Raw genomic sequence first — 25,489 nt, forward strand, 5'->3', positions numbered from 1 at the left:
ATTTATTATTGAAAATCTTAAAACTTTTGAATTTGGGAGAAAAGTTTGTACAGATATTTTCCATCGAAATCATTATAACCCTCCTGTAATTTCAATAGACATTTAGACACTTAGGCTTTCATGCGCCATATTCGTTTTTTTATTTATCTATATATATAGACTCCGCCCACGTGTCAGATCCCAATAGTGAAACCTTAGAGACCTATTATGTTCATCTTTTAATTCTTTTACTATATTTTCTCTACCAGAGTATCCATGTTTTGAAAACAATATCGTTATAGGTAAATCGATTTTTATCTGGTTTTAACAAAAATCTTTACTGTTCTACTAATTTTTAAATATAATTATATAGAAAAATAATACAACTTTCGAGTCAATATAGAATACTGTACAATATGTAAAAGATTTCAACAGACGAACGCGATATTTAATTTTGGATAAAAATTAGTTTTTTTTTAATATGAATTATATCAAAAAGATTCGTCATAATTTTTTTATTGCACATCGAAACTATAGAAAGGCACCTTATAAAATTACAGATTAATAATTATAATTTTTATATCCATATCAAGCGTGCATGCAAGTTTTTACCATTGTTCCGAAGAGGGAGAGGTTTTTACAAATATAAAAAAATTACATGACTTATATAACTTAAAAACAGTAAAATTCGCAAAGGCAAAGATGTCAAATTGTTTTACGTTTGTTGTAAAGCTAAAGTCAATGAATAATTTACTTATCTATTAAAAGGAAGGCCTAAAACAAGAAGGAAAACAATCTTTCTTTTACAATATTATTATATATTATCTATTATATTTTCTTATATTTTTAACGTCATTGTTTTTTGTATTTATATATTTTTTATATATAAAACACATAGCTATACCATATCAATTTTTATTGAAATTTAGCTGGCGATTCTGGTAGTTAGAAAATTGTCTAGTTAATGCACATGCACGTAGAATGAAAAAAGCAAGTGCATATTTTTGATTGGATTTTATTTAATAGATATCGAAGGAGATTTTTTTATTTTAAAGACAATACAAATGATACAATTTATTTAAAAAAAGAAAATGGAAGAAGCTGTATAAAAGCCAAAATCTTAATTTGTTTTAATAATTCTTGGAGATAAAAGTCTCTTTGAAGCATTACCAATAACAAGGTGCGAACTTGCAGAAGAGTTGCGTCGGTTGGAGAAACAAATAAAACACGCAATGCTCTTAAAAAGTATTACAATTGCAATCTCGTAATAACAGCAGACTTTAAAAGTTACTTCTTGAAGTCTAACCAAAAGCTACTTTTGTCCTATTAAACAAGATGAGTTTGATAAATATTAAAAACATTAAAAATTACAGAAATAATATATCATAAAACAAGCATCGAATTTTTATGAAACGATTCCCTTCGTAATAGCATTTTCTCTGCCTTAATGACAGTTCAAATGCTCTTAATAATGTCAAAGAAATTAAATATATTTTCATATACTATATATATATATATTGAATTGGTAATGATATCTGGGATCATATAAGAGTGAATTCCTTCTTCATTATTTTATATTAGTTTTCTTATAATTTTTTAATGCGATCCTCCCATAGGGCACTGCATATAATAACAATTTGTTAGAAGCTAATTTCATATGTCCCATGTTAGTGTATCTCTTAAAAAATATGGCAGTCAGTAGAACGCAAACGTAGTTCGCGAGAAATCAAACAACGAATTAAATAGTCGTGAAAGAATATGAATAGCCATGATAAATTAATCAATTTCTAAAGCCATATACTTCCCAAAATGACGTTTGCAATGGGCCTAAGTCGATATATTAGATATATTTATATATTTATTTATTTATTTATAAATCACATTGTACTTTAAAATTGTCTGCTTAGAATAAAAAAGTTTTTTTATTTTGTATGTCCATTTGGTAAAAAAGAATGCTTATAGGTTTCTACGTAACTCATATGACAACCTTAAATAAAACGACTCATTATGTTTCTGAAACGTTAACTGCACAAGCATCTAAAAGTGCATAGTTACCAAAATAACGAATTCTATGGGCAAAAAGCTTATAAATGGTGATATGCACTTTTTATGAGATGCATTAATCGTTAAAAGGATAAATATATTAATGAATTTAATTTTTTGATTCCACTAACGTGGGACGAATAGTGTCACTTTCTTCAGCTACCGATATTGCGGCGCATCGAAAATTTATTGAAGAACAAGATTTCGATATACTTTTAACAGTCTACACTCGTTAACTATTGCGGAAACGTTCATCTAAACCGCACTTTTATCCATTGTTTTAGTCATGAAGCATCTTAAAGACGTATCTGTCCTTCAATTAATTTTACAATACAATAAATGATGTCTTCTCTAGTTTTTATATTAGCGTTGCGCTTTAACAAAGTAGAGCGACGAAACATTTATCGATGGACTCTTGTAGATGCTGCTTCAGCTTGTCCTCACTTCTCTAATTTAACTGAAAAAAGAAATATTAATGATTTCAGTAAAAGCAACATTACATTGATTAATGATACTTTGCAAAATTAATAACCCATTGTACATATTTCTCTCACTGTTTAAGCAATACTATTAATCTTTATGACGGGATTTTGACTCCCCTTACTCCTTTTTACTCATAATTGTACTAAGGCATGATAGCAGTTTTATTATAAATGAGGAAATAAGTTGAGAATAGCAAAGGCATGAAAATGACATCATGAGGATGAGAAGCAATGGCTATAAGCGACAACGATACAAATAAAGTAAAATAAATAACGAAAGCAGCTACATAATACATTCTATGATACAACATGGGCTACTGATTCTCTGATCTTGGAGAATTTAGCCAACATTCCGCATTCACAATTGGAAGAACATTCCTCTTGTATTTTACAATTAAACTTAATCAGAATGAAACTAAAAAGGGATATAATACTGTAGTAATCATGAATTAATCGTGCAATAGATGACGATAACTATTTGGAACTTTTGTGCGACTCACCGCATCACTAAATGTTGTTCCAATTGTGTATCGATTCATTTTTGTTCATGGTTTCACTTTCTACTTTTTGGCTTTTCTAAAATATGACAAATGCATGATGATCGAATGAATGAATTTTCCTAATCCATCGAAAGGGAATGATTGGAGAACCTCAAATTGGATTAGTTATTTTTTATTACAATTACTATATAGTTACAACAGAGGTTTCTGCCCGTCACCCACGCACAGAGTAAAATCATAAATCTCAAATGATTTAGCATAATGATTGAAAATAAAGTGTACGATGAGTAAAGTAAAAAAAACATTCGAAAATATCTATATGAATCGTTTAAAACTATAACGCGAAGCTATGTTACATTAGACCATCTTTTATCGACATTTTTGACTAAAAATTTGAATGTCAATCAAGGATTTCTCCCGAGCTTTTAAAAAAAAACTCACTTTTTTTTGAGAGTGAAAAAGCTACGCCGTTTTGTTTCGGCTTGCGTAGAAGCAGGGAGTGTGTGTGCTCGAGATGTACCGGCACCGGAAGTACCCTGAGCCGTCTGGTTCAAAACAGAGACCCACTCGTTCATCTCTGCGTCATCCTTTGCTTGGAATAGATAGTCCGAGCCGTTCTGTGATCTAAAATCAAACAAAAATGAATCATTTTGCTTATTATCAGTAATTGAATTGAGATTAGTTTCCAATAACTTACTTTACTCGGAAGACATGTTTTCTCTTTGTGTAATCACTGGCCACGTTGATTGCAGCTCCCTTTAGATCAAGGGGAGATTCCCCTTTGTACGACTGATCTGGTGATCCTTTGTAAGATTTTTGATCTTTATAAACATAAAGATGATGAGCACGAATGACCATGTAAACTTTATCCCAAGATCTGTTGGTTGACCTTTTGGTTGTGCTCTCCCATTCGTGTTTTCGTTGCAAAACTCCACCAAATTCATCATCGGCGGGGCTTCGTGCCTCTGCAAAAGTTAACGCTTAATAAGCAAACATTTCCAAAAAAACTATATTAAACATTATATTACTTTCCATTCTCTACTCTAACTTAACAAATTAATTGAACTTAGATATAGGTTTTCAAAATTATCAAATTATTAATTCTTCAAATACCCTGTAAGAGAAATTTCGTCAGTACAATTCTGATTGTTAAACAAACTTCTATCATTGTCATATAATATTAATATATATATATATGTTGCAAATAATACACTGCATATCAATGGATCAAATATGCAAGGTAAAAACATGCAGCTTAAATATACAAAGCAAATTGTCAATATTTTGCGAAATTAAAAAATAAATTGTGGCTCACTTCCCAATTAGGCCAAACAATAAAGGAAAAAAATACTTGTTTTAGGACATTAATAATATTAGAAAACGAGCCGCGCCATTTTATTTGGTCATACTTATAGATGATTGGGTTTATGTTTTGGACTCGAAAACCCTATTTTCTTTTCTTTTTTTATTAACAATTTTCATAAAAAAATGGATTTTTTTGCGTTTATCTCAAAAACTAGCCATGCTATCGAAATGGCTTCAATGGACTATTTGTAGAGAATAAAAAGACAAACAATTTGATGAAACTGGTGTGAAGTCGATCAGATTATTCGTTACGGAGAAAATGAGAAATAACATAAAATTGGTACTTTTTTTAAAAATAAATAGCTCCGCCATTTTTTAAGACTAAGAGCTGAAACTTTGAGAGAATGAAGATATTTGTGTCTACTTTACTTGTGCAAAACCCAGGTTCGCTCGGATTAGCAGTTCGTGCGAATGCGTTCTGGATCAGCCGATTTTGATTTCCGTTGAAGATTTTGAAAGTAGAAGTCAGTGAGAATAGAACTTATATCTTGGTTATCCGATAGTCTATCGGGAAATGGGCGAAAAACGCAATGTAACGCGAGCGAAAACGGACGAACACTCGAAAGTCGCGTAGTGGTGCGGATAGCGCGCCAACGGAGAAGGCCACGTATATATATAGTAATACATGCGCGTCGCGCGCTAACACTTCTAATCTTGAACTCCCATTATCTAAGGAACCAGTGCAGCTTTTCAGATGATTTTTTTTAATTGATGTAGAAAAAAGTGAGGAATTTCAATTTTGCTATCAGTTTCCTATAATTACTAAGGAATGATATTCTAGCATCTATTTTTCTTTCAAAATATCTTTTGTTCATTTTTATATTATACTACAAATTATATACATATTTAAAAAGAAAAATAGATGCTAGAGTTTCATTCCTTAGTAATTATAGGAAACTAACAGCAGAATAGGATTCCTCACTTTTTTCTACATTAATTTAAAAAAAATCATCTCTAAAGCTCCATTGGTACCTGAGATAATGGGAGTTAAAGATTAGCAGCTAGCGCGCGACGCGTCTACATTAATATATATGAGCAATTCCACCAATTCGCGGGAACTGGTTTACCAACGCACATCCTAGATTTTTGTGATATTCTCAGATCTTTTACCCTTTATCAAAAAATGATTCTCTAATTTTTTTCAGAATTTTTTATCCATTATTTACGACGTGGTTATATTGGAAAGTTTTTAATTTTAAGTACGTCCTATCTTTTAATTTATTTTCTATACTTTTTCAAATAACTTAATAAATTTTTTTAACACATGATTTCCATGTAAAAAAATCTCACCTTTCCAGTAGAATAATTGTTCTTCTAGTAACATCACTTTATACCGAAGAAATTAGCGTTTAAAGTATAAAAATCAATTTTTCAGGAAATGCGTTTTTTTTTTAGTATTTTTTTCGTAAAGTTGAGAAAATTTCACATGGAACCTGTAACTTTCAAAATGGGATTCCTATTAAAACTCGTCGAATCGATAATAGAAAAAACAAAAAAAAAAGAAATAATCAATAGTTTACCGCAAATATTATGGACTATCTCGATTCTTATGGACTTTTTTTCCAAGTACGACACTAGAGCCTGTAATATTTATTCGAAATGACTTAATTTTATTACTGTAAGTGCCGGTGTCTTTGCGTAAAAGTCGAGATTACGTAGGAGTACCAACCTAAATGTTTTGTTCCCCCACCCTAAATATACTCTTGTTTTGAAAGTTTAAAATTTGTAGGTTTGAAGTTGATTTAAAAATAAAAAATGATATACAGAGTAGAAAAAACACATTGGGGTAGCTATTACTGCTATTAAAAAAATTTAATCTGGTGGTACTCCTACGTAATCCCGATTTTTACGCAGACACCAGCTCTCACAGTAATAAAATTAAGTCATTTCGAATAAATATTACAGGCTCCAGTATCATACTTGGAAAAAAAGTCCCTGAGAATCGAGATAGTCCATAATACTTGCGGTAAACTACTTATTATTTCTTTATTTTTTTTTGTATTATTATCAATTCGACGAGTTTTAATAGGAATCCCATTTTGAAAGTTACAGGTTCCATGTAAAATTTTCTCAACTTTAGAAAAAAATACGCATTTCCTGAAAAATTGATTTTTATACTTCAAACGCTAATTTCTTCGGTATAAAGTGATGTTACTAGAAGAACAATTATTCTACTGGAAAGGTGAGATTTTTTTACATGGAAATCATGTGTTAAAAAAATTTATTAAGTTATTTGAAAAAGTATAGAAAATAAATTAAAAGATAGGACGTACTTAAAATTAAAAACTTTCCAATATAACCACGTCGTAAATAATGGATAAAAAATTCTAAAAAAAATTAGAGAATCATTTTTTGATAAAGGGTAAAAGATCTGAGAATATCACAAAAATCTGGGATGTGCGTCGGTAAACCAGTTCCCGAATTGGTGGAATTGCTCATATAAAGCCTGTGCTCCTCCGTTGGCGCGCTATCCCCACCACTACGCGACTTTCGAGTGCTCGGCCGTTTTCGCTAACGTTTCATTGCGTTTTTCGCGTATTTCCCGATAGACTATCGGAGAACAAAGATATATACGTTCTATTCTCACTGACTTCTACTTTCAAAATCTTCAACGAAAATCCAAATCGGCTGATCCAGAACGCATTCAGCGTTCTCGGAAAATAGGGCCTTTAAAATTTAAATTGCCATTTCGCATAAACTATACTAATCTGATCGTATCTGGGTTTTACACACGTAAAAAAAAAACACAAATATCTTCATCCTCTCAAAATATCAGCTCTGAATCTTCAAAAATGGCGGAGCTATTTATTTTTAAAAAAGGTATTAATTTTTTAGTTTTTTCTCATTTTCTCCGTAATGAATCATCCGATTGACTTCAAACTATTCTCAAATTATTCACCTCTTTATTCTCTACAAATTGTATATTGAGGTCATTTCGATAGCATGGCTAATTTTTGAGATAAACGCGAAAAACGCAAAAAAATCCATTTTTTTAATGAAAATGTTAATAAAAAAAGAAAATAGGATTTGCGAGTCCAAAATATAAATCCAAATATCTATAAGCATGACTAAATATAATGGCACGGTTCGTTTTCTAATATAGTATTAATGTCTCGAAAAAACCTTTATTGCTTGGCCTAAATTGGCAGTGAGGCTCCGCTCATCCTGAAAAAGTATTTTAAAGATTAATATCAACCAGATATAATTATTAATTTTTCGACTGTGACATGATAATCTGAAATGAATATCTAACGACAATTGAATCATGTGAATATCTTCCACCGATGAATGCTCCCAGGGCTCTCCAAAGATTCTGTGAGTACAGTTGCACAGTGCAGTTTTCAGTTTCTGCAGATTAATATTTGCGGTGAAACATAAAAATGAGATGAACAACGATTAAATAAAGAATGCGAGGAAACATCTATGAAACTTACCAGCAAAGCTGTGTTCATCGTCACTGATACCGGAACGGTCTAAACTGGGAGATTTTGCGGATTTTTTCCAGCGGAAGCTTCTGAATGGGGACTTGCTGCGGCTACGTTCCTTACGCCTTCGAGAAGACTCAGTGGCACTTCCATCTTTTGGAGCTTTATGATACACGTAACACAATTAACTACTTACTCAGTACCCTCCGGCCTAGCTTGGATAGATCGAATTTCCTAATCAGCTAGTATTTGCTTCCATACCTTGCCAACATAATCTACTCGCTCCACCAAACTTACATACAATTCATGCACATGCACAAAATGCACTTATCCAATTAAACAATCTAAATTTCTTTACATTAATATACTCCTACTGCTTATAATTCTACAGTGACGGAAATATCGCAAAGCTCAAGGTAGGAATATCGAAAAATTCGAGTTTTCTTGTTTCACAAAGTCTGATCCGACGTTTTCATAACCTCTAAACACGAGAATCACTCCAAATGCAGTAAAATGCAAAAACTAAGTGTATCCGAGCCTGCACCAGTGTGGTGCACTACTGCAGTAATAAATCTAACTATTTGCGAAATATCCTCGGAAGAATTTAAAGGGAGATACCTAGTACTTTTATTCTATCCTTACGATTTCACTTTTATTTGCCCAAACGAGTTGATGCAATTTAGCGAGAGGATCGAAGAATTACGAGAATTTGGTGAATTTTACAATTTAATAATATATCCATCATTTTTTCATAATTCTTTCTACAAGATAAACCGACCCATCCATGGTACATAAAATTCTATTTATTTTTGTAATTAGAAGAAATATCAATTTTTTTTATCAGATCTTTTTCGAAGCAAATCGAAAGACGTTCGAAAAAAGGTATTATACAAAAAATTATATTTCTTCTAATTTGAAAGATAAACAGAATTCTATTGCATCCATAGGGCCGTTTCAACCAAACCCTTTGACCGAAGTTTAATTTCTTAAATTCAAGTTAAGAAATAGCGTCCGTTACACAAACTATAACATTTTAACTCATGGTTAATTTAACTACGTCTGGGGTTGAAATAGTCCATAGAGTGGCATGGTTTTATCTGGCGGAGCTTGTATACACGTATCGTATATTTAAAATCCCCTTAGATGCCGAAGTTGTGGCAATTTCGACCGATTCGGTATTCACTCACCAAGCCTGGTTAGCAACACCAAAGAAGCAAGGGGGACTGGGTGACCTGAGATTTCCACTTTTATCGGACAAAAGTAAAAAAATATCTAGGGACTACGGAGTACTGAATGAGAATTCAGGGACGTCCTTGAGGGCTTTGTTCATCATCGACCGCGATCAATTTGTGCGTCACATGACTCTTAACGAAGCTTCCCTATCGCGATCGGTGGATGAAGTTTTGCGTTTGATTCGAGGTTGCCAATTCGTCGACGAATTTGGCGATTCTTGTCCTTTCGGACCGAAAGCCGGTAAATTATTGGAAGAGAATGATTATTTTAGTCCAATTTAAGTCCTGGAATTTTTTGTAATATAGGCGTTATCTCTTTGCTTTTTATATAAAAAAAAATGTAAATTACAAAAAAATCTCGAGTATCAAATAGAGCATCAATTTGAATAATTCTGATGATTTCGATCGTTCGAGTTCTGTTCTACCTTTTCAACTTACTTGTCCAGTCAAACTGTGCGCGTGCTTGGGATTTTACAGCCGGTGTACCTGATGCAGTTGCTCCAGTTGGAAGTGGACGAGTTTTCTGAACATGCACTAAACCATACCAAATACAAAATTGTGTTTTTCATTCGTTTTAAATTTAACAGTGGAAAGCATCATAAGAAGAAGGGTTTGAAGAAAAGAGAAAAGAAGGTGTCCTTGAAGGAGAGTAAACGTATACTGAGACAAAAATTTCAACCTTTCTCTTCGACAGATAAAAAATTGTTCTTCGGTTGAAAACTTTGCTCAGTATGTGACTGAAGTAAGAAAATAATAGAAGGAACGTAGAGTGATGGAGGTGAAATTTTGTTCGACATGCACCAAACAATACCAGATGCAAAATCATGTTTCTAATCGTTGTTAATGTAACATTAGTGATCAATGTAAGAAGTATGTTTGATAAAATAAGAAAAGTAGGTATTCGTAAAAGAAAATAATCGTGCAATTGAAGTAAGAAGATAATATAAAGCACGAAGAGTAATTTTAATATTGGCATTGAAGAAATGCCACCGAATTAATGAAAAGATAATTTATGACTTAACTTAATTAAAAAGCACTTTAAACAGTCCCAATAGATATAAATTGTCTAAAGAATTGTGAAAAGAATCCAGTACAGAGTTAGAATCTTCCAGTGAAAAACAGAGCTTACCTTGTAAAGAATGAAATGAGGTGCAATCGAGAAAAATGCTTAAACTATAGTGAACGAACTCTAAGTATGAGAAGAGTTAAGAAAACATTATACAGAAGATATCGTAATGAAGGAGTACGCCATCACCTGCTAGAAATTAGTTGATCAAAGAAATCACAAGAAGATTCGAATAGCGATGAAAATTTGCAGTATAAGCTGAAAACTTTAAGATTATCATGGATATATAAAACAATAGTGATGATTACACGTTATAATTTTTGTTGCAAGGATGAAATGTTATGCTGGAATCCACCACCATTCAGGATCAAAGCCATGAATAATCCTAAATTTCAATTAAGACATGTCCAATATAAACAAAAACATCATTAAAATTTTGGTTTTTTATGGTATTAATGATGGACCAGGTAATTTGTGTTATTTGTGGAAAATGACTGGTGAACAGTGTTGATGTGAAAAAGCTTGATTGAAAACTGGATAAAATAGAAGACGTGGGCTATATTCATTGAATGCTGTTTTCATTGGACACTCACCTTCTTTAGGCTTATCTTGAGGTTGCGGTGTACGCGTGGAAGCCTTGCGATGTGCCGCTGTTGTTCGTGCATTCCGTGCCGCATTAGATCGGGTGCATTGGATATTTTTCAAGGATAAACAGGATTGGATTGAGATTTGGTAAAGAGGAAAAGGCAAACATAAACGTGCTGTTAGCGACTTCATGCTTAACCAATCCAACCTCGATTAAATCCACTTTTTTTTTCCAATTCATTGTTATAGCCAAGCAACCCTTGATCTTTGAACTTAACAGTACTACCTCAAAATGCAAAATGCAACCCAATAAATCTATGTACCCCAATGATTGATCTCTAACTAAAACCATGGCAAATCAAATCGTTTGCCAAATTAAACGAATTTGTCTGATTTTTGAAAAACCTTGCAAACATGTTCAGTCTTTCATAAATCAGACTTCTATCTGTTACTGATCTACTCAATGAATTTTCAAAAGAACTGATAGATTACTCTTTAGAATCTCTTTCAAGTTGCATTTAATAATTTTAGTATTATTTATTAAAAATCTGAGGTATCTCGAGTTTAAAACCACTATCTTACCATGAGAATCGTCGTCGGTTCTTTCGCTCGTTACACCATCGGCTTCAGCTCTGAAAAAATGAAGATTTGGTTAATTCTTTGGGCAAATTATAAATATAATAAAAATTAAACGTTGGAGATATTGATAAGAAAGGGAAATACCTTTCACTAGGTGCTTCATCTGGGCTAGTGACGGGTGTGGCTTTAGCCATTCTGGCAGCTTCAGCAGCAGCAGCGGCTTCTTCTTTCTTTCGTTTTTCTTCTGCTTCCCTCTGCTGCTCTCTTCTCTTAAGTTCTTTAATCTCGAACTACAAAAGTTTGAATATAGTGATTAGACTACAATTCGATAAGCTAATAATTAGACAAATGCATCTCTTAAAGTGAAAGAAGCAAATTTATACCGTTGTACGCCGTCTCAAAGCGTTGAATCTTTCTTCTTGAGCTGCTGCTGATTTTTCAAACGCCTCGTGTTTCTTTATCAAATTCTCCACTTCATCGATGGTGTGCTATAAAGATAAAAATCGAATTTAGAGAAGCGCATGAAATTTAATTTAAGATTTAATTTTGTGTAAAAAGCTTACTCCAAGTTCTTGACTCATAAGATATGGTTCTTGAGCGATCAACCAGGCTTCTGCCACGGCTGCATCCCTGGCGAATTGGTAAACCTCCAAAACTGTAAAAATTCATTTAAGTCAAGACCATGTTTCAAAAATTGAAATATTTCCAATAAAAAATACATACTTAGTTGCAAATTTTCCCAACGTTCCTCCCACCGATGGAACAAAGCATTTCTGTGATCGGTAAGAAGTCCCAATTTCTCCTTAATTTGACTGCTACCATAATGATTTCTGGCAAGTAGATCTTTTCCTAAATTAATACACGTTATAAGGTTATCCTGACGAGCATCTATTTCAGCCTTCAAACTCTGATGGTTATTCATCAACAACTCGACTCCAGCAACATCTCTAGGCTTCTCAGAGGTGTTCATCTGCCTAATGATGTCATCCATCCAGATCATCAAGTTCCTGACCATGTTGAAGAATTTGTACAGGTCACCAGTGTCCTCTAGTTTAACCCTACGTCCCTCGCACAAGCACTGCAGATTTTTCCAAGCAGCTACTACCTCAGCCTCTCTGTTGATGATCTCCTTAGCTTTGTCTCCGGCATAACTAGCCTGTAACTTGGCAGATTCGTCCTGAATCTGCGTGACCTGACTCTCGAGGGTCGAAAGATCCTGGATGAAGTTTCCATGTTTTCGTTGCAAAGCAGAGACCGATCCAGCATCTCGTCCCAGTTCATCAGACATTGCATTCTGTTTCTCCAAAATTCTACCAAGAACGTCCTTGCAGTCGTGGAAGAACTTGTGAAGCTCACGACTGGCAGCTAACATTTGGGTACGAGTTTCAATGAGCTCCAACAGATCCTGCCATACCTCGTTCAGGCCATCCTTCCACTCTGCTATCGTGGCAGCATCAGAATGGCCTGTAGCGATCAAAGAATCAGCAATTCCATTAACTGCTGCAACTCTTTCTGATCCAATTGCTTCTGTGTCACGAGCAAACTCTTTAAACCTCTCCCAAAGCAGAGTTACATGATCGTAATCCTGACCAAGCTCGTGGCTACTCGCCACCAGCTCCCTCTCAGCTATCCACTGCTCAAGGTCATCGACCTCCCTGTTAAGCATGAACAACTGAAGAGCCTCGTCGAGTTTGGCACGACGTTCTCCAGCCAAATCCTTCAATCCAGCATACAATTTATCCACCTGTGATTGTTTTACAGCAATCTGGTCAGCTAGAGGATGTTGGTCACTGATCAGTTGTCTAGCTGTTTCTCCCAGTTGCCGAATGTTTTCTGCATAATCCTCAACAGCGTTCTCCAAGGACTCGTGCTTCTTCATCAAGTTCTGTGCAGATATTTCGTCCTTACCTCGGTCCTCTATCATCATATACAACTCCTGTTCACTCATCCATGATTCAGCCTCAGTAGCATCGAAGAAGTACTGCTGAGCCTTCTCGTTTTGCAGAAGATGCTTCTTCCTTTCGTCTACAGCGTTCTTAAGTTCTCGCCATTTTTCTGTTAACTCTGAAATCAATCTGGTGAACTCGGGACTGTCTTCGTGTCCTTCACTGATCAGCTTCTGGCCATTATTGCACACAAGGTTTATCCTTGGCTCGTGATTCTCGATTTCAGTTCGCAAAGATTGGTTCTTCTTCTTCAACATGTGGACGTTGAAAAGTGAAGTACCGTACTCACTGCTGGTAGCTTGAGGCATCTTCTCAGCAATCCAGAGTTTTTCATCCTCAACATCTCGTCTGAACTGGAAGGCTTCCTTCTTCTTTTCAAGGTGACGTTGTCGGTCGATCAGAGGTGCCTTGAGCTGTGCAAATCTCTGAGCAACCTTCTCCTTCTTACACTTGATTTCTTCCATTTTCTCCTCAGGAACAGTTTGCTGAAGGTGTTCGGCTTGTTTATCCAATTCAGTCACCTGTTTAGCTTTGACTGCCATCTGAGTCTCGATCATCTGCTGCTTTTGCATCAAAATATTCACAGATGCAAGATCAGATCCTGTATCTGTACTCTCTATTTGCTTTTCCAATTCATTCATCCACGAATCAATGTCATCGCAGGTTTGATGAATAAGGACCTCACGATTGGCATCGAATAATCGTTTACCCTTATCGTGTGTGGTGGTCTCCAATTCTTCGAATTGCTCTGCAAGTTCATCGACCTTTGGAGTGATGATTTCAGCTAAATCTGGTTTCTGCTGGATAAGTTCGTTGGCTGCTTCTTGCAGCTGCTGAAGACGATCTTTGTTACTTGCAATTTCAGCTTCAAAGGCTTGATGACGAGTCCACTTGCTGTGTACAGTTTTGGCACTTCGGTAGGTCTCATCCTGAGCTGTAATGTGCTTCTCCTGGACCCACTCGCCAAGTTCCTCGCAATCTTGAAGGAACATTTGCAACTGCAATTGGTCCCTAAGTTTATCCATAAGCTGATTGGCTTTCTCTCGATTAATTCTTCTACGATCGTTGATATTCTCAGCCTTTCTCCTCACTTTATCAGAAGCAAAGTGGTTCTCGTCCACAAGACGTCCAGCAAACTGTACAACAGAGTTTATCTTCTCATCGTTGGCATCCATGGTGGTCATGAAGGCTTCGTGACGTTTGATCAAACTTTCAGCCTGCTCAAAGTTCGAAGGTGTCTCGTCCTTGGCAAGGATATGCTCCTGCTGAGACAGAAGAACTTCTGCTTGACGAGCGTCCCTATCGAAGACTTGGAGGTTCAACGAATTAGACAGCAAATTCTGTCTATTCACCCACATCTGGTGCAACTCTTCCCAGCCCATTTTCAAAGCGTTCAATCTCTCACGCAAGAACATGTACTGAGTGTCGCCATCACCAGCCTCACTCGTCAGTCTCTCACCGTACAACATCATCTTTTGATAATCATCAGTATAATTGTCAATCTCTTCCTTGATGTTCTGGTGCTGAGTCAATAGTTTCTCAGCATCAGCCAAACTCGTAGGAGTATCCTCGCTGGCCACGTCGGTCTGGGTCTTGGTTAGCCAAGCCTGGAAGTGGTCCAGGTCACGGAGGAACCTGTGCAGATCACCAGCCTCTTCCAACTTGGCATCTCGCTCCTTCAACATTTGAGTGAGTTGCTCCCAAATCTCGTAAATTTGGCTTATTCGCTCTCGGATGATCTGTGCCTCTTCTGGATGCTCCTGCTGGATAGCATCAGCTTCTTTCTCGAGGGCGTCCAGCTTGGCTTGAATAGCTGCCAAGTCACGTTCCATTCCACTTAGTCTACGTTGCAGAGTCATGACTCCCGTAAGATCCATTTCGAGGCTGTCGGTTTGCTGAAGAATCCTCTTCTTGTCTTCGATCCAAGACACCGTCTCTCTGCATTCAATGTGGAAGGTTTGGACTCCATGAGCAGAGTTCAGCTCCTCTCGTTTACCTTCAGCCTTTTCCCTCAACTCAGCCCATTTCTGATTGAGCTCGTTCTGCCTGGCTACTATTTGCTCAGAGTTTGGATGCTCAACGTGCAGCAATTGTCTGGCTAGTTGGTTCACCACTGCCACTCTCGAAGCATTCGAGTTCATCTCCTTTTCGAATCCATTGTACCTATGCTTCATGATCTCTACGTCTTCGATATCCTTCGCTGGTACCATAGTGTCCAGCATTCTGTTCTTTTCTCCTATCCACTGTTCCACTCCATCTGACTCGCTGAACAATTTGTACAACGACAATGCATCCAGAAGCCTCTGTTTGCGCAATTTAGCAAGCTCCAGAAGCTCCTTGTATCTAGAATCTATAGACGCTAGTCTCTCAACAACTTCTGGTGATTTCTTATCGATCTCGCCAAGCCCTGAAGCCTGTTGATGAAGTTGATCGATGGTAGTTGCGTAGTTCTTCAACTCATCAGTTACATCCTTGTGTTTTTTCAATAAAGATTGCACATTGGCTTCGTCCCTGCCAACGTCCTCTGATGAGACCAATCTTAAAGTGTCCAACATCCAAATGTCGATATCATCAGCATCTGCGAATAGTTGATGATAATCCACAGCTTCCTCCAGTCGTTTTCGTCTGAAGGCTACTAAATCTAAGAGATGATTCCACATAGCCAGAATTTCTTGCAGACGTTCTTGGATACGATCAGAACCAAAATGTTGTTGTCTAACCAGTTCATCACCAACTGCTGCGACTGACATCAATTGTGGCTCGTGAGACTGAATCTCGTTCTCCAGAGCTTTGTGCTTGGAGAGTAAAAGATTGATCGTGGTCAAATCGTGGCCAATATCACCAGTCGAAACAATCTGTTCCTTCTCCTTGATCCAGTTCTCCTCATCTGCCATGTCCCAGTAAAACTGCCAGAGTTTTCTGGATTCTTCCAATCTGGCACGACGTTCCACTGCCAAACGTACGAGCTCTGCGTAGGCATCCTCGAGTTGCTGAACTCGTTCGACGATTATGCTTGGATCGCATGGACGATAGCCCTCGCCATGCTCGAGGAACTTTTGGCTCTGTTGGACAACAGCCTTGACCCTCTCACCAAGTACGTTTATGTCTGCCTCGACTAGAGAGTGCTTCTGAAGCAGGTCCTCCACTCCCATAAGATGTTTACCATAATCGTCAGTCAATAAACGCATCTTAATTTCCTCCATACTATCCAAAATGTATAACATTTCCTGGAAGTTTTGCTGTAATTGTATAGACAATTCAAGACGAAGCCTTCTGGCTCTGAGCAGTTCCAGTAAATAATTCCATAACCTGAGCACGTTATCTTTACGTGCATTTATTCTTTCTATGTCGTGATAGTTTTCGGTTTCTAATTCCTGGGACACAGCCATAACAGCCTGAACTCGTTCTTCGTAAGCAAATATGTCGGTTTCAATGGCTTCATGCTTCTTAGCTGCTGCCTCCACAGCTGCCAAATCAAAGCCAAAGTTATCCTGAGACACCAGTCGTTGATTCTCGGACAGCCACGTTTCTCTCATGCTTGCTTTCCTATTAAATCTCGCAGCTAATTGCTCGAGCTTCTCCTGCCTTATCAGTTCTTCCCTCAAGGCAAGTTCTCTCTCATGCTCAGATTTTTCCAGTCTCTCCCAAGCTTTATTTATGTCAGATATCATTTTACCTTCCTTTGGAGTGTAAGGTTTCTGATTATTCGCTCTCATTTTCGATTGCAAGGTGAATAACAGCACCTCGAGGTTGCCTTTCTCTACAAACTTCGGTGGTTTCTCGACGGTACGATAGTTTGAGAAAGAGGACAGCTGTGTTTGTACACCAACGAGTGAATTTGCAAATTTACGATCACCCAGAGCCTCGATCGTAGCTTCGATCCATTTCAGCAAGTCGCTCGTTAAGCTCTCGTACTCGTGGATCATTCTATCATTCTCCATCGCTATACCCACGACCTTGCCTATACGTTTACCCTGTACAGTTTCCTGCTTCATTTTCGAGAAGTAGTGATAATACGTTACTACATAAGTTATAATGGATTTTTCATCAGGATGATCTACAAAGATATCCTCAGCATCCAATAGTTTCGTGAGGCCAAGCTTGTCCTCCGCCACGTTGAACGCATTGTTTAGATTATATATAGCATTAGACTTGGACAATTTATCGAACTGAATCAAATCTGGACGATGTTTGTGAATTATGGCATTGAATGCCAGCCCATCTCGCCAGGACGTGGTAAAATTTCGTACGTTTACGTTGTGATAGCCAGCAGTCTTCATTTGACACCAGAGTAGGAGGGCGTCCTTGGCTGATTTCGTTTCTTGATTGTCAGTCTCTTCAATGGTAATATCCTGAATCTGGAATCTTAGAATTATCGTCCAGATCAGTCCTAGACTGAGTCTAGGGTTGCCATCGACTATATCATGGGATCCCATGTTCTCCAGGTGGACTCTCTGTTCCCTGAGAAATTGCAGAGCTTTGTCCACGTTTTCCAGGCAATGGATCCTCATTTTTCCTTTTGTTGGTCGTGGAAGCCTCTCGCCTGATAGGATTTCCAGCAGCTTAATCAACATTTTTCCGTCTCGAAGGTCAACGTACAGATCTCCAATACGGCAAGAACAACGAACCAAGTGGGAATTTACCCATTTTTGAAACGTTTTCTTTTGAACTAATTCACGTTCGCCTAAAATAAAAAAAATAACCCAATGAAGAACCCGAAAAAAATTAGTATTTGCATTTTCATGAATCTGTGCTTACCAGCTAGTGCCTTGATTCGTGATCGTTCGAAAAGTCTTGAACTCGAGTTTCCTCCATCGTATTCGTAATCGTCGACTATCTCTTGTTGTAGCGTGGGGTCCCAACCCCCACGCACCACCGAGATGTCGGTCGTCATCTTTTCAATAGGACCAACAACTCACTCTTTCTTACCCTTGAAAAGGGCGCTCCTGAAAAAGAGCAAATAGGATTAGAATTGTTATTATTATAGGAAGCTATTAATATCATTAATTCTACATATATATATATATATCGAACCATTTCTAATCTTAAGGTAGATCGGTTAAACGACATAATTGTGCGATAAATCAAAACATGCCTATCTGCCTACGCACGAGGATAGTAATTAACAACCCACGGACATCTGCAGTCATGTTTCTTTGCTTTCTCCGTGCGCGCTCTTCGAGTCTAGATAAGACTCGCTGCAAAATAATCTTATCTGCGGCGCGTTCTGTTTCTATATGACTGCTTTTGCTTCAAAGTAATTCTTACCACATAGCGTTAAAGACATTGTTTAAATTTCGTAAATAAGCAGATTCTGCTATAAAAATAGATAATTTTTCTGTATATAAAATAACACATTTTTAGGTGAGTTTTAATGACACTGTTAATTAAAATTAATAGTTTAAAAATCATTTATTTTTGTTTTAATCTTACAGCCTAAACTAACTGAATTTTGCGATTCCAATTACTTTAAGTAAGATTACTGCAAGAATCTTTGCAAGATACGATAGATACTTGAATTTTCAGCTAAAATCAGTTACTTTGTCATTTTTAAATGTGGTATATATAGCATTATAATTGGGTTACATGCACTCGTTTATTTAATAATGCATTACGTTACTCCCTTGTAGACTTGTGGGAGAGACCGAGCCGTGGTACTGATGTGTGATTACATCACGCCATGATGTCACACAAGCAAAATACACTTTTGATTACCGTGTTAACGGGATCCCTCACGCGTGCTTTACCGACAGTACAAGTTAATAAACAATTCGTTTAACAAAAGTTAAATGCGAAGTAAATTGCAAAAACGGGCTTCTTTATGACAAGGTGCCAATTCTAACGAGTCAATCGAGCTTAAAAAAACTCAAATCGGATGAAGAATAACGCTGTACCACTGTCCCGCGTTCTTGAAGTGGAAATGACCAAAAGTAACCTCTCTTCAAAAACGCGGCACAATGGTACAGCGTTATTTTTCAACTAATTTGAGTGATTTTAAGTTCGTTTGACTCGTTAGGACTGGCACATTGTCCTACAAAGGCACGATTGTTCAATTTGCCTCGCATTTGAATTTTATTAAACGAATTGTTTATTGACTTGTACTGTCGGTGAAGCTCGCGTGAGGGATCCCGTTAAAGGAGAGAAGAGAGAGAGAATGCGCGCGCGGAAGTTAGGCTCGTGTCTACTGGTGTCTACAAGCTTAGGTTAGCTTGCAGCCAAACAAGAGAGAAGAGAAACGTCTGCTCAAGGAAAACCACAGTAAACCAATACGGGGACTAGTCGACAGAATTTCGCTACATATATGTTAACCTGTCAGACTTCAATTTCACGATAGTATCTCTCAAAAGACATTTTCATTAGAGATACAAAATATTTGCTTTATTTGTAAATCAAATTGCAAAGGTCGATGACTGATTAGATTTCAGTAGAAACTTTATGACCAAACGTGGAAAAAAGTAAAAAAGAAAATTATCAAGTAACTGAAAAAGGCTAGATAGAGAGGTTAGGGTACGGTAGGAAGAGCAGCATGAAAACAGATGTTTATTGTTAAAATTGTGAGATATCGTGGCCTACAAGCGATATGTGACATTGTTGCACAATAACAGCATCTGTTACATGGAAAAACATTTGAGCGATTACAGGGAGCGACATTCGCCCTTAATCGAGTCTCTTGAAAAATATCGAGGCTGGAAGATACAGTTATATCATGCCTATTATGATATACGAACGTTATTAAATCATTGACATTGCTGAGAGTGCTTCGATCGAGTTATTTATAACCTCCTACGCACTCTGGATTGATCCCGAAGGAAAGTTATTTTCTTTCCTACTGCGATATATTCATATCTCTAGATTCTCCGAATAGTTCAGATTTCTCTAATAACCTCTGCACACGATTTTTCTCGCAATGCTTTACGTAAAAATCCGTTTTCACCGGCTTTGGTTTCCCGCGATCGAGGCAGTATCGCTTGTCTGCCATATTGATTTTACAGATGGATCCCTTTCCCCTAGAATCCAAAGTAAATGGTCCGTTCGATTGTTTGTTTTTAGACCCACCAGCGCCACCAAGTAGCGGGTTGCAAACCGAGGAACTAATTTACGAAAAAGCGCGAGATTGAAAAAGTTCGATCAATGAAATTCAAGAATGAATGGCATTCTTAAACGTCTGGCGAGTACTTACGGTAAATTAAGAGCAATTACGCAAGTGCCGTCATACTTAATGATGCAGGCCGCTAACGTAGTGAGAACATATAGATTGGGGTCTTCTTCTTCGTCGAGAGTGGGTGTAGTAAAATGAATCACAAAGTGAATGACACGACAATCGGTAAGGTTAAGTTTACATTACGTCTACGCTTACGATGCCTTACTTCGAGTAAGAGATTCAATCTTTAATTGCCAAATTTTTTTACGGTAATGTTAAAAGTACTTCGAACAGTAAAAACAGTAAATCAGCGCTGAGCAAGACGAGGGAGAATATGAAATAGTAAACAAGAAGCTTATTGTTCGACGCGCGTTACGCACAATCACTACTTTGTGTAGAGTTTCGAATCTTCTCGTTTCTCCAACTTGACCGAATACGATGCGTATACTGTTCGAATCATAACCTTATCCATCCAATCATTGCCACAGAAAATAACACACACAACACACGTATACAATAAAAACAAGCATATAATAAGAAAAAAATTATATTATAAGATAAATAAACATTGATTTAATCTTGAGAAAGGATTACTCGTTCACGGAAAAGACGTTCCATGGAATTCGTGAGACGGGCACCGATCCCCAACACTGCCAAAATAAAGCCACCACCATATATCGATAATTTCGTAGAAACGATGGCAGCGCTCTAATATTGCCACAACACGAAAATACAGTCTGGCCAGAAAGTTATTACTACTACTAGATCATAATCGCTTTCAGGCCAGTGACAATCTTGATACGCCGCAGTAATTATTGTACCAAGTATCTTTTTACAATAATTATGGATGGATTTAGCCCAAGTACAACTTTATTACTGCAAACTTCATGCATTTCTTTTGCTAGCTAAAAATACTTGATAAAACATGACCTACATAACGTTGTTTTACGAGCACACTATTCTCACGTAGACGAAACAATGAGGGAATGAAAAATTGCAGTTGAGATTTCCGATAAAAATGGATGGAATTTGAGGGACGATTAGTGTTTACGGAAGAATGTTGACGCGATGGCGGCGTATAGGCTAGCTAGTTCTTTCTCGATTCTGAGTGTTTCTTCTTATTTCCAAGTTGTCTCTCTTTCTGAATTTCAGAGTGGCTGCTCAATCTGCCGTCTAATCAGTCGTCCATGCAGATTAAGTTGCGCTTGAAGCAGCTCGCGTGTGTACCAATTTAACCGGCTACAAAAGAGGAAACTCCAGGGTGTGCAGCTAGTGTTTCAAGGCAGCTACGGCCAAGATGAACTACACACACACACTGCTACGCTTATTGATTTTCTAGCGGAGTCACTGTGGCGCCGGTTACTCTCACACCAACAGCAGCGCATACTTACACAACAAGTGAGGTCTACGGCTACGGAGTGCCAGCATCTAAACCTAAACAGCCCCAATCATACCCTTCTCCTCGCTTCTCCACTCGCTCTTTCTCGTCCTTATCCACTCTTTATCTCCTTCGGAAATCGGAAAGCTCCACTGACCGAGCTTTCATCGATCGAGAGACGCTTTTCGAATACTCCTCACACATACACACATCCATCTTGCTAATTTCAAAACTGAATCACTGTATACTCTCTCCTATCTACATTTTCACCCTCGTAAAACCGATAAAAAGCGTCAAGTTTACGTCAGCGAGGCATAAAACTCTCCCGTGATTTGCTCGTCGTTCGTCTTCTTCGTTTTCAAGGCTTGATTGCCCAACACACATACACACGCACGCGCAGTTTAAATACACCGAATTAATCAACTGTTGTCACAGGCCATTTTTACATCACCTTTTTCTCACTAACTTTTCCTGGAAAATCAACAGTTTATTCCAACGTTGAATTATTTGTTTTTTTTAGATATCTTGTAGAGAATTGGGATGATTCAATATCCCCCCAAGGTCTCCCTGTTGGTATATATATATATATATATGTATAAAAAGTACTAAATTGACCGTCTTCTTAAACCAGTTTTCTCAAATCGCCAATTAATTTATACATAATAGGTATTATTACGTGTAGAATATTCTAGGTAACTGTAAGTCTCGTGTTTACCGTTCAATCACGCTCCGTTGAAATCGAGAGTGTATATCCATCCAGCAGACAAGAATTTTATCCTCTGTGTTATAATATAATCGTAACTGGCCGAGGGACAAATCTAATTTAGATGCTCGCAGCTTCGACAAAAACGTAGTGCTACGCGCCAGTAAACAAAACACAAGCGGATCGATACATGAGAACAATGGATCAAAGAGGATTCAAGGAAACTTATTTGTAGCATTGCCAATGATATAATATACATGAATAATAATTATCTTACGTGAATTACTACGCTTTGCGTAAAATCATTAGGGACGACTGCTTCGTCTCGGGGCTTCTTTGTCTTTTTACCAGTAACTCAGAGAAAAAAAAATAGTTGTAGGGGGAGAAGGGTTTACTGTAAGAGTCGTCGACCTATATTTGGTTTATTCCGGTCACAAAGTAATAACATAATTAAATTCAGTTAACGCTTTTGTCAGGATAAACGGATTTACACCGTCGGAAACTTCCAAAATGTGCCTGAAAGCAGAGGTTGAAGAAATTATTAGTAAATATTTCAGCATAGGAGTCAACTCCAGTCGAATGATCCTGCATATTTTTCTGATCAAAGTAGGACCACCATAGTGGCATTCATAAACACAGTCTTGCAAATTTTCTAGTACAATTATTATTTGAAGCACATTATTCACAAGAAAAGAGAAGAGAAAAAAAGAATACAGCTGTGTGTAGAGCAAACAATGAGGTTTATCGTGAAAAAAGAAGCCATGAAACGAAGGCTACTTTATTCAGGGAAGCTGTATTAGCTGATGTACCTAGGATACGTCACGTCCGCATTTGCGTTAATCTATGGGCCAGCAGCTAACTTACTACCTCAGTAATTTACTCGCAGCAGAGCATCAGCTTTGAAATACATTTAACGCAATTTATGCACCAGCCTAAAAAAACATATTTCATGTGGTCGTTGACTGCAAGAATTCTTAAACGTTCGCTAGTTTATAATTTCGCGTTGAATACCGAAATAATTATTTTCAGAATTCGAAAGAAGAATATTTGTGTATGTGTGTATATAAACCGGAAGTAAGCGATGAATTTAAAGGTATGAAATAATTAATTTATTCGCCGGACGTGCACGCCCACGATAAGTACGATGATGTAAGTATAAACACAACACCTGGCGGACAATAAAGTATACCATATTGTTTGAGCACGAAGGTGCATTTTACGTTTTTTATCTACGTACAGAATGAGACGATAAAGAGAGCAAATTGTCAATGCTAGACGTCAAAATGCTCGTCCCAAATTATATCAGTAGCGCCCTACAGTCAAGCCAAAAATTTCTTTAACGCTGTTTCATGCTGAGAATATATTTTTGACAATGACTCAGGCCGTCAAGTCAATATCATCCGATTAAATACCTCGTAACAGCCACTTCATACTTAAGCAAACTGCTAACTATATAAAAAAAGTCTATAAATATATTACGCTAATTCCCTCTCTTCTCTCTTTTTCAGTATCAAATCGTGTTCGATACAACCTATTCTATAGCCGGCATTTCAAAGAAACATTGCAAATCAGTCCGTGATAATCTATTAGAGAAGATTGACAGAGAGATAATTTCTAACACCGGTTGTATTGGCGCTCGTAGCAGCGAGTGATTTTTGTACGATGAAAATGTCATTTATCGAAGCGTCCCGGGTTTCAATTCAGGAGAGAATTGGGTCATCGCAGAGATAGGTCAATTGAATGTACGAAAGAGGCCATTTAAGGAACATTATTCAACGAAATTACTTAGCTTTGGTGGTATACTCACATCGGATTTTCATGCACAGCACTAAAAATACATTAGGGTTGTATAACTATAGAGGATGGAAAGAGAGTTCAGAATGGAAGGGCTGGGCGCAATGACGAGAATCCAAATATCAGGAAAAATGCCGCTGATATCGGTGTACTTTGCTAATGCAATGCAAAAAATACAGTGGATTTTTGAGAGTAGGAGGCAGGTGAGAGAAAGGAAAGGATGAAAATGATTGTACGAGGGATGGGCTACTAAGTCTAGTAACTATGACGATGATATCGGCAATGCTCGGACAAGATTGATGGATCAAATGAGGTCTTTGGTTAACGAAGGTAGACTTTCGTTTGAGGGAGAAGCTAAAAAGTTAGAGATAAGATGGTGAGCAATACAGTAAACGCCATTTTTACCTCGACAATCCACCCGTCACGAGACAACCCATTGGGAAATTACGGATTATTCGGTTTTTCCAAATGAAACAATGGACAGGCGTACACTTACCCGCTTTAAAGGACACCCGGTTACAGCTTTTAGCCTGAATGTAGCATAAAACTTTCACAAAGTTCACGATAAACCTTTATAACAACGATCGAAATCCGTTCTCCGTGCCGACCGGCGCGCAACTGACGAAACCCAAACAGCGTCGACCTACGCCATGTGAAAATAGTCCTTCGGTTAACCTGCTTCTATCGGTTTATTCGGTTCTCGACTTCACTCTTTTCCTTTTCTTATCGCTCTTTTTCCCTGATATTAATGAAAACACACCCTAATTTAATCGAACTACTCCGTTCATCAATCCCTCAAAAGTAAACTCCTTCACTTTGCGTCTCTATTATTGGATAATTTTCTTTTCCTTACCGGCGACGCGACCCCGACCGTCCGTCAACTATCTATAGAAAAATTACATTTTTTTCATTGTCATTCTTTACTCGTTTGTATTCTACGGGCATTAGATTATTATTAAACTGATAAGTTAAGCTATTTTAATTTATAAAACATTCCAATCGTTTTAACCCTTTTATTCGATCAGGAGAATTGGGAAATTTGTCTCAGAGAGATACTGATAATTAAATCTGGTTTGTAATTGCACAAATATATTCGGCTGCTTTTACATCGAAAATAAAAATAATGCAACTGTATACAAAAAAATATTATTTATGTACCTTTTTAGATGTGATTATAAATATTGAACTTGCCATATTGGTTTGAAATTTATAAAATAAAGATGCAGTATTTATAGACAAATATATTTTTATACAAAGAAAAACAATTAACA

The 25,489-nt window shown here is 37.0% G+C and overlaps 1 protein-coding gene across 6 annotated transcripts; it reads right to left on the reverse strand.

The window, feature by feature from the left end:
* Positions 1-479: 479 nt before the first annotated feature.
* On the reverse strand, positions 480-24,848 carry beta-Spec (spectrin beta chain). 6 transcript variants are annotated; one of them, XM_066732918.1, is made up of 13 exons: positions 24,715-24,848; positions 17,961-18,148; positions 11,980-17,886; positions 11,820-11,911; positions 11,640-11,744; positions 11,401-11,546; positions 11,260-11,309; positions 10,686-10,742; positions 9,465-9,560; positions 7,804-7,956; positions 3,702-3,969; positions 3,446-3,628; positions 480-2,479 (listed from the first exon to the last, which is right to left on the reverse strand). In XM_066732918.1, the coding sequence occupies exons 2-13, from the start codon at positions 18,094-18,096 to the stop codon at positions 2,476-2,478; spliced, it is 7,197 nt and encodes a 2,398-aa protein (XP_066589015.1). In that variant the 5' UTR covers positions 18,097-18,148; positions 24,715-24,848; the 3' UTR covers positions 480-2,475. The 6 variants fall into 6 exon arrangements, with proteins under 6 accessions (XP_066589015.1, XP_066589017.1, XP_066589016.1 ...); XM_066732920.1 differs by lacking the exon at positions 24,715-24,848 and adding an exon at positions 22,437-22,580; XM_066732919.1 differs by lacking the exon at positions 24,715-24,848 and adding an exon at positions 21,735-22,235.
* Between the last annotated feature and the right edge of the window lie 641 nt (positions 24,849-25,489).

The sequence above is a fragment of the Prorops nasuta genome, unplaced genomic scaffold (assembly GCF_024137725.1).
Source record: "Prorops nasuta isolate Cenicafe-Biocafe unplaced genomic scaffold, Cenicafe_Pnas_1.2 PNAS00010, whole genome shotgun sequence".
In the NCBI taxonomy this organism is placed as follows: Eukaryota; Metazoa; Arthropoda; class Insecta; order Hymenoptera; family Bethylidae; genus Prorops; species Prorops nasuta.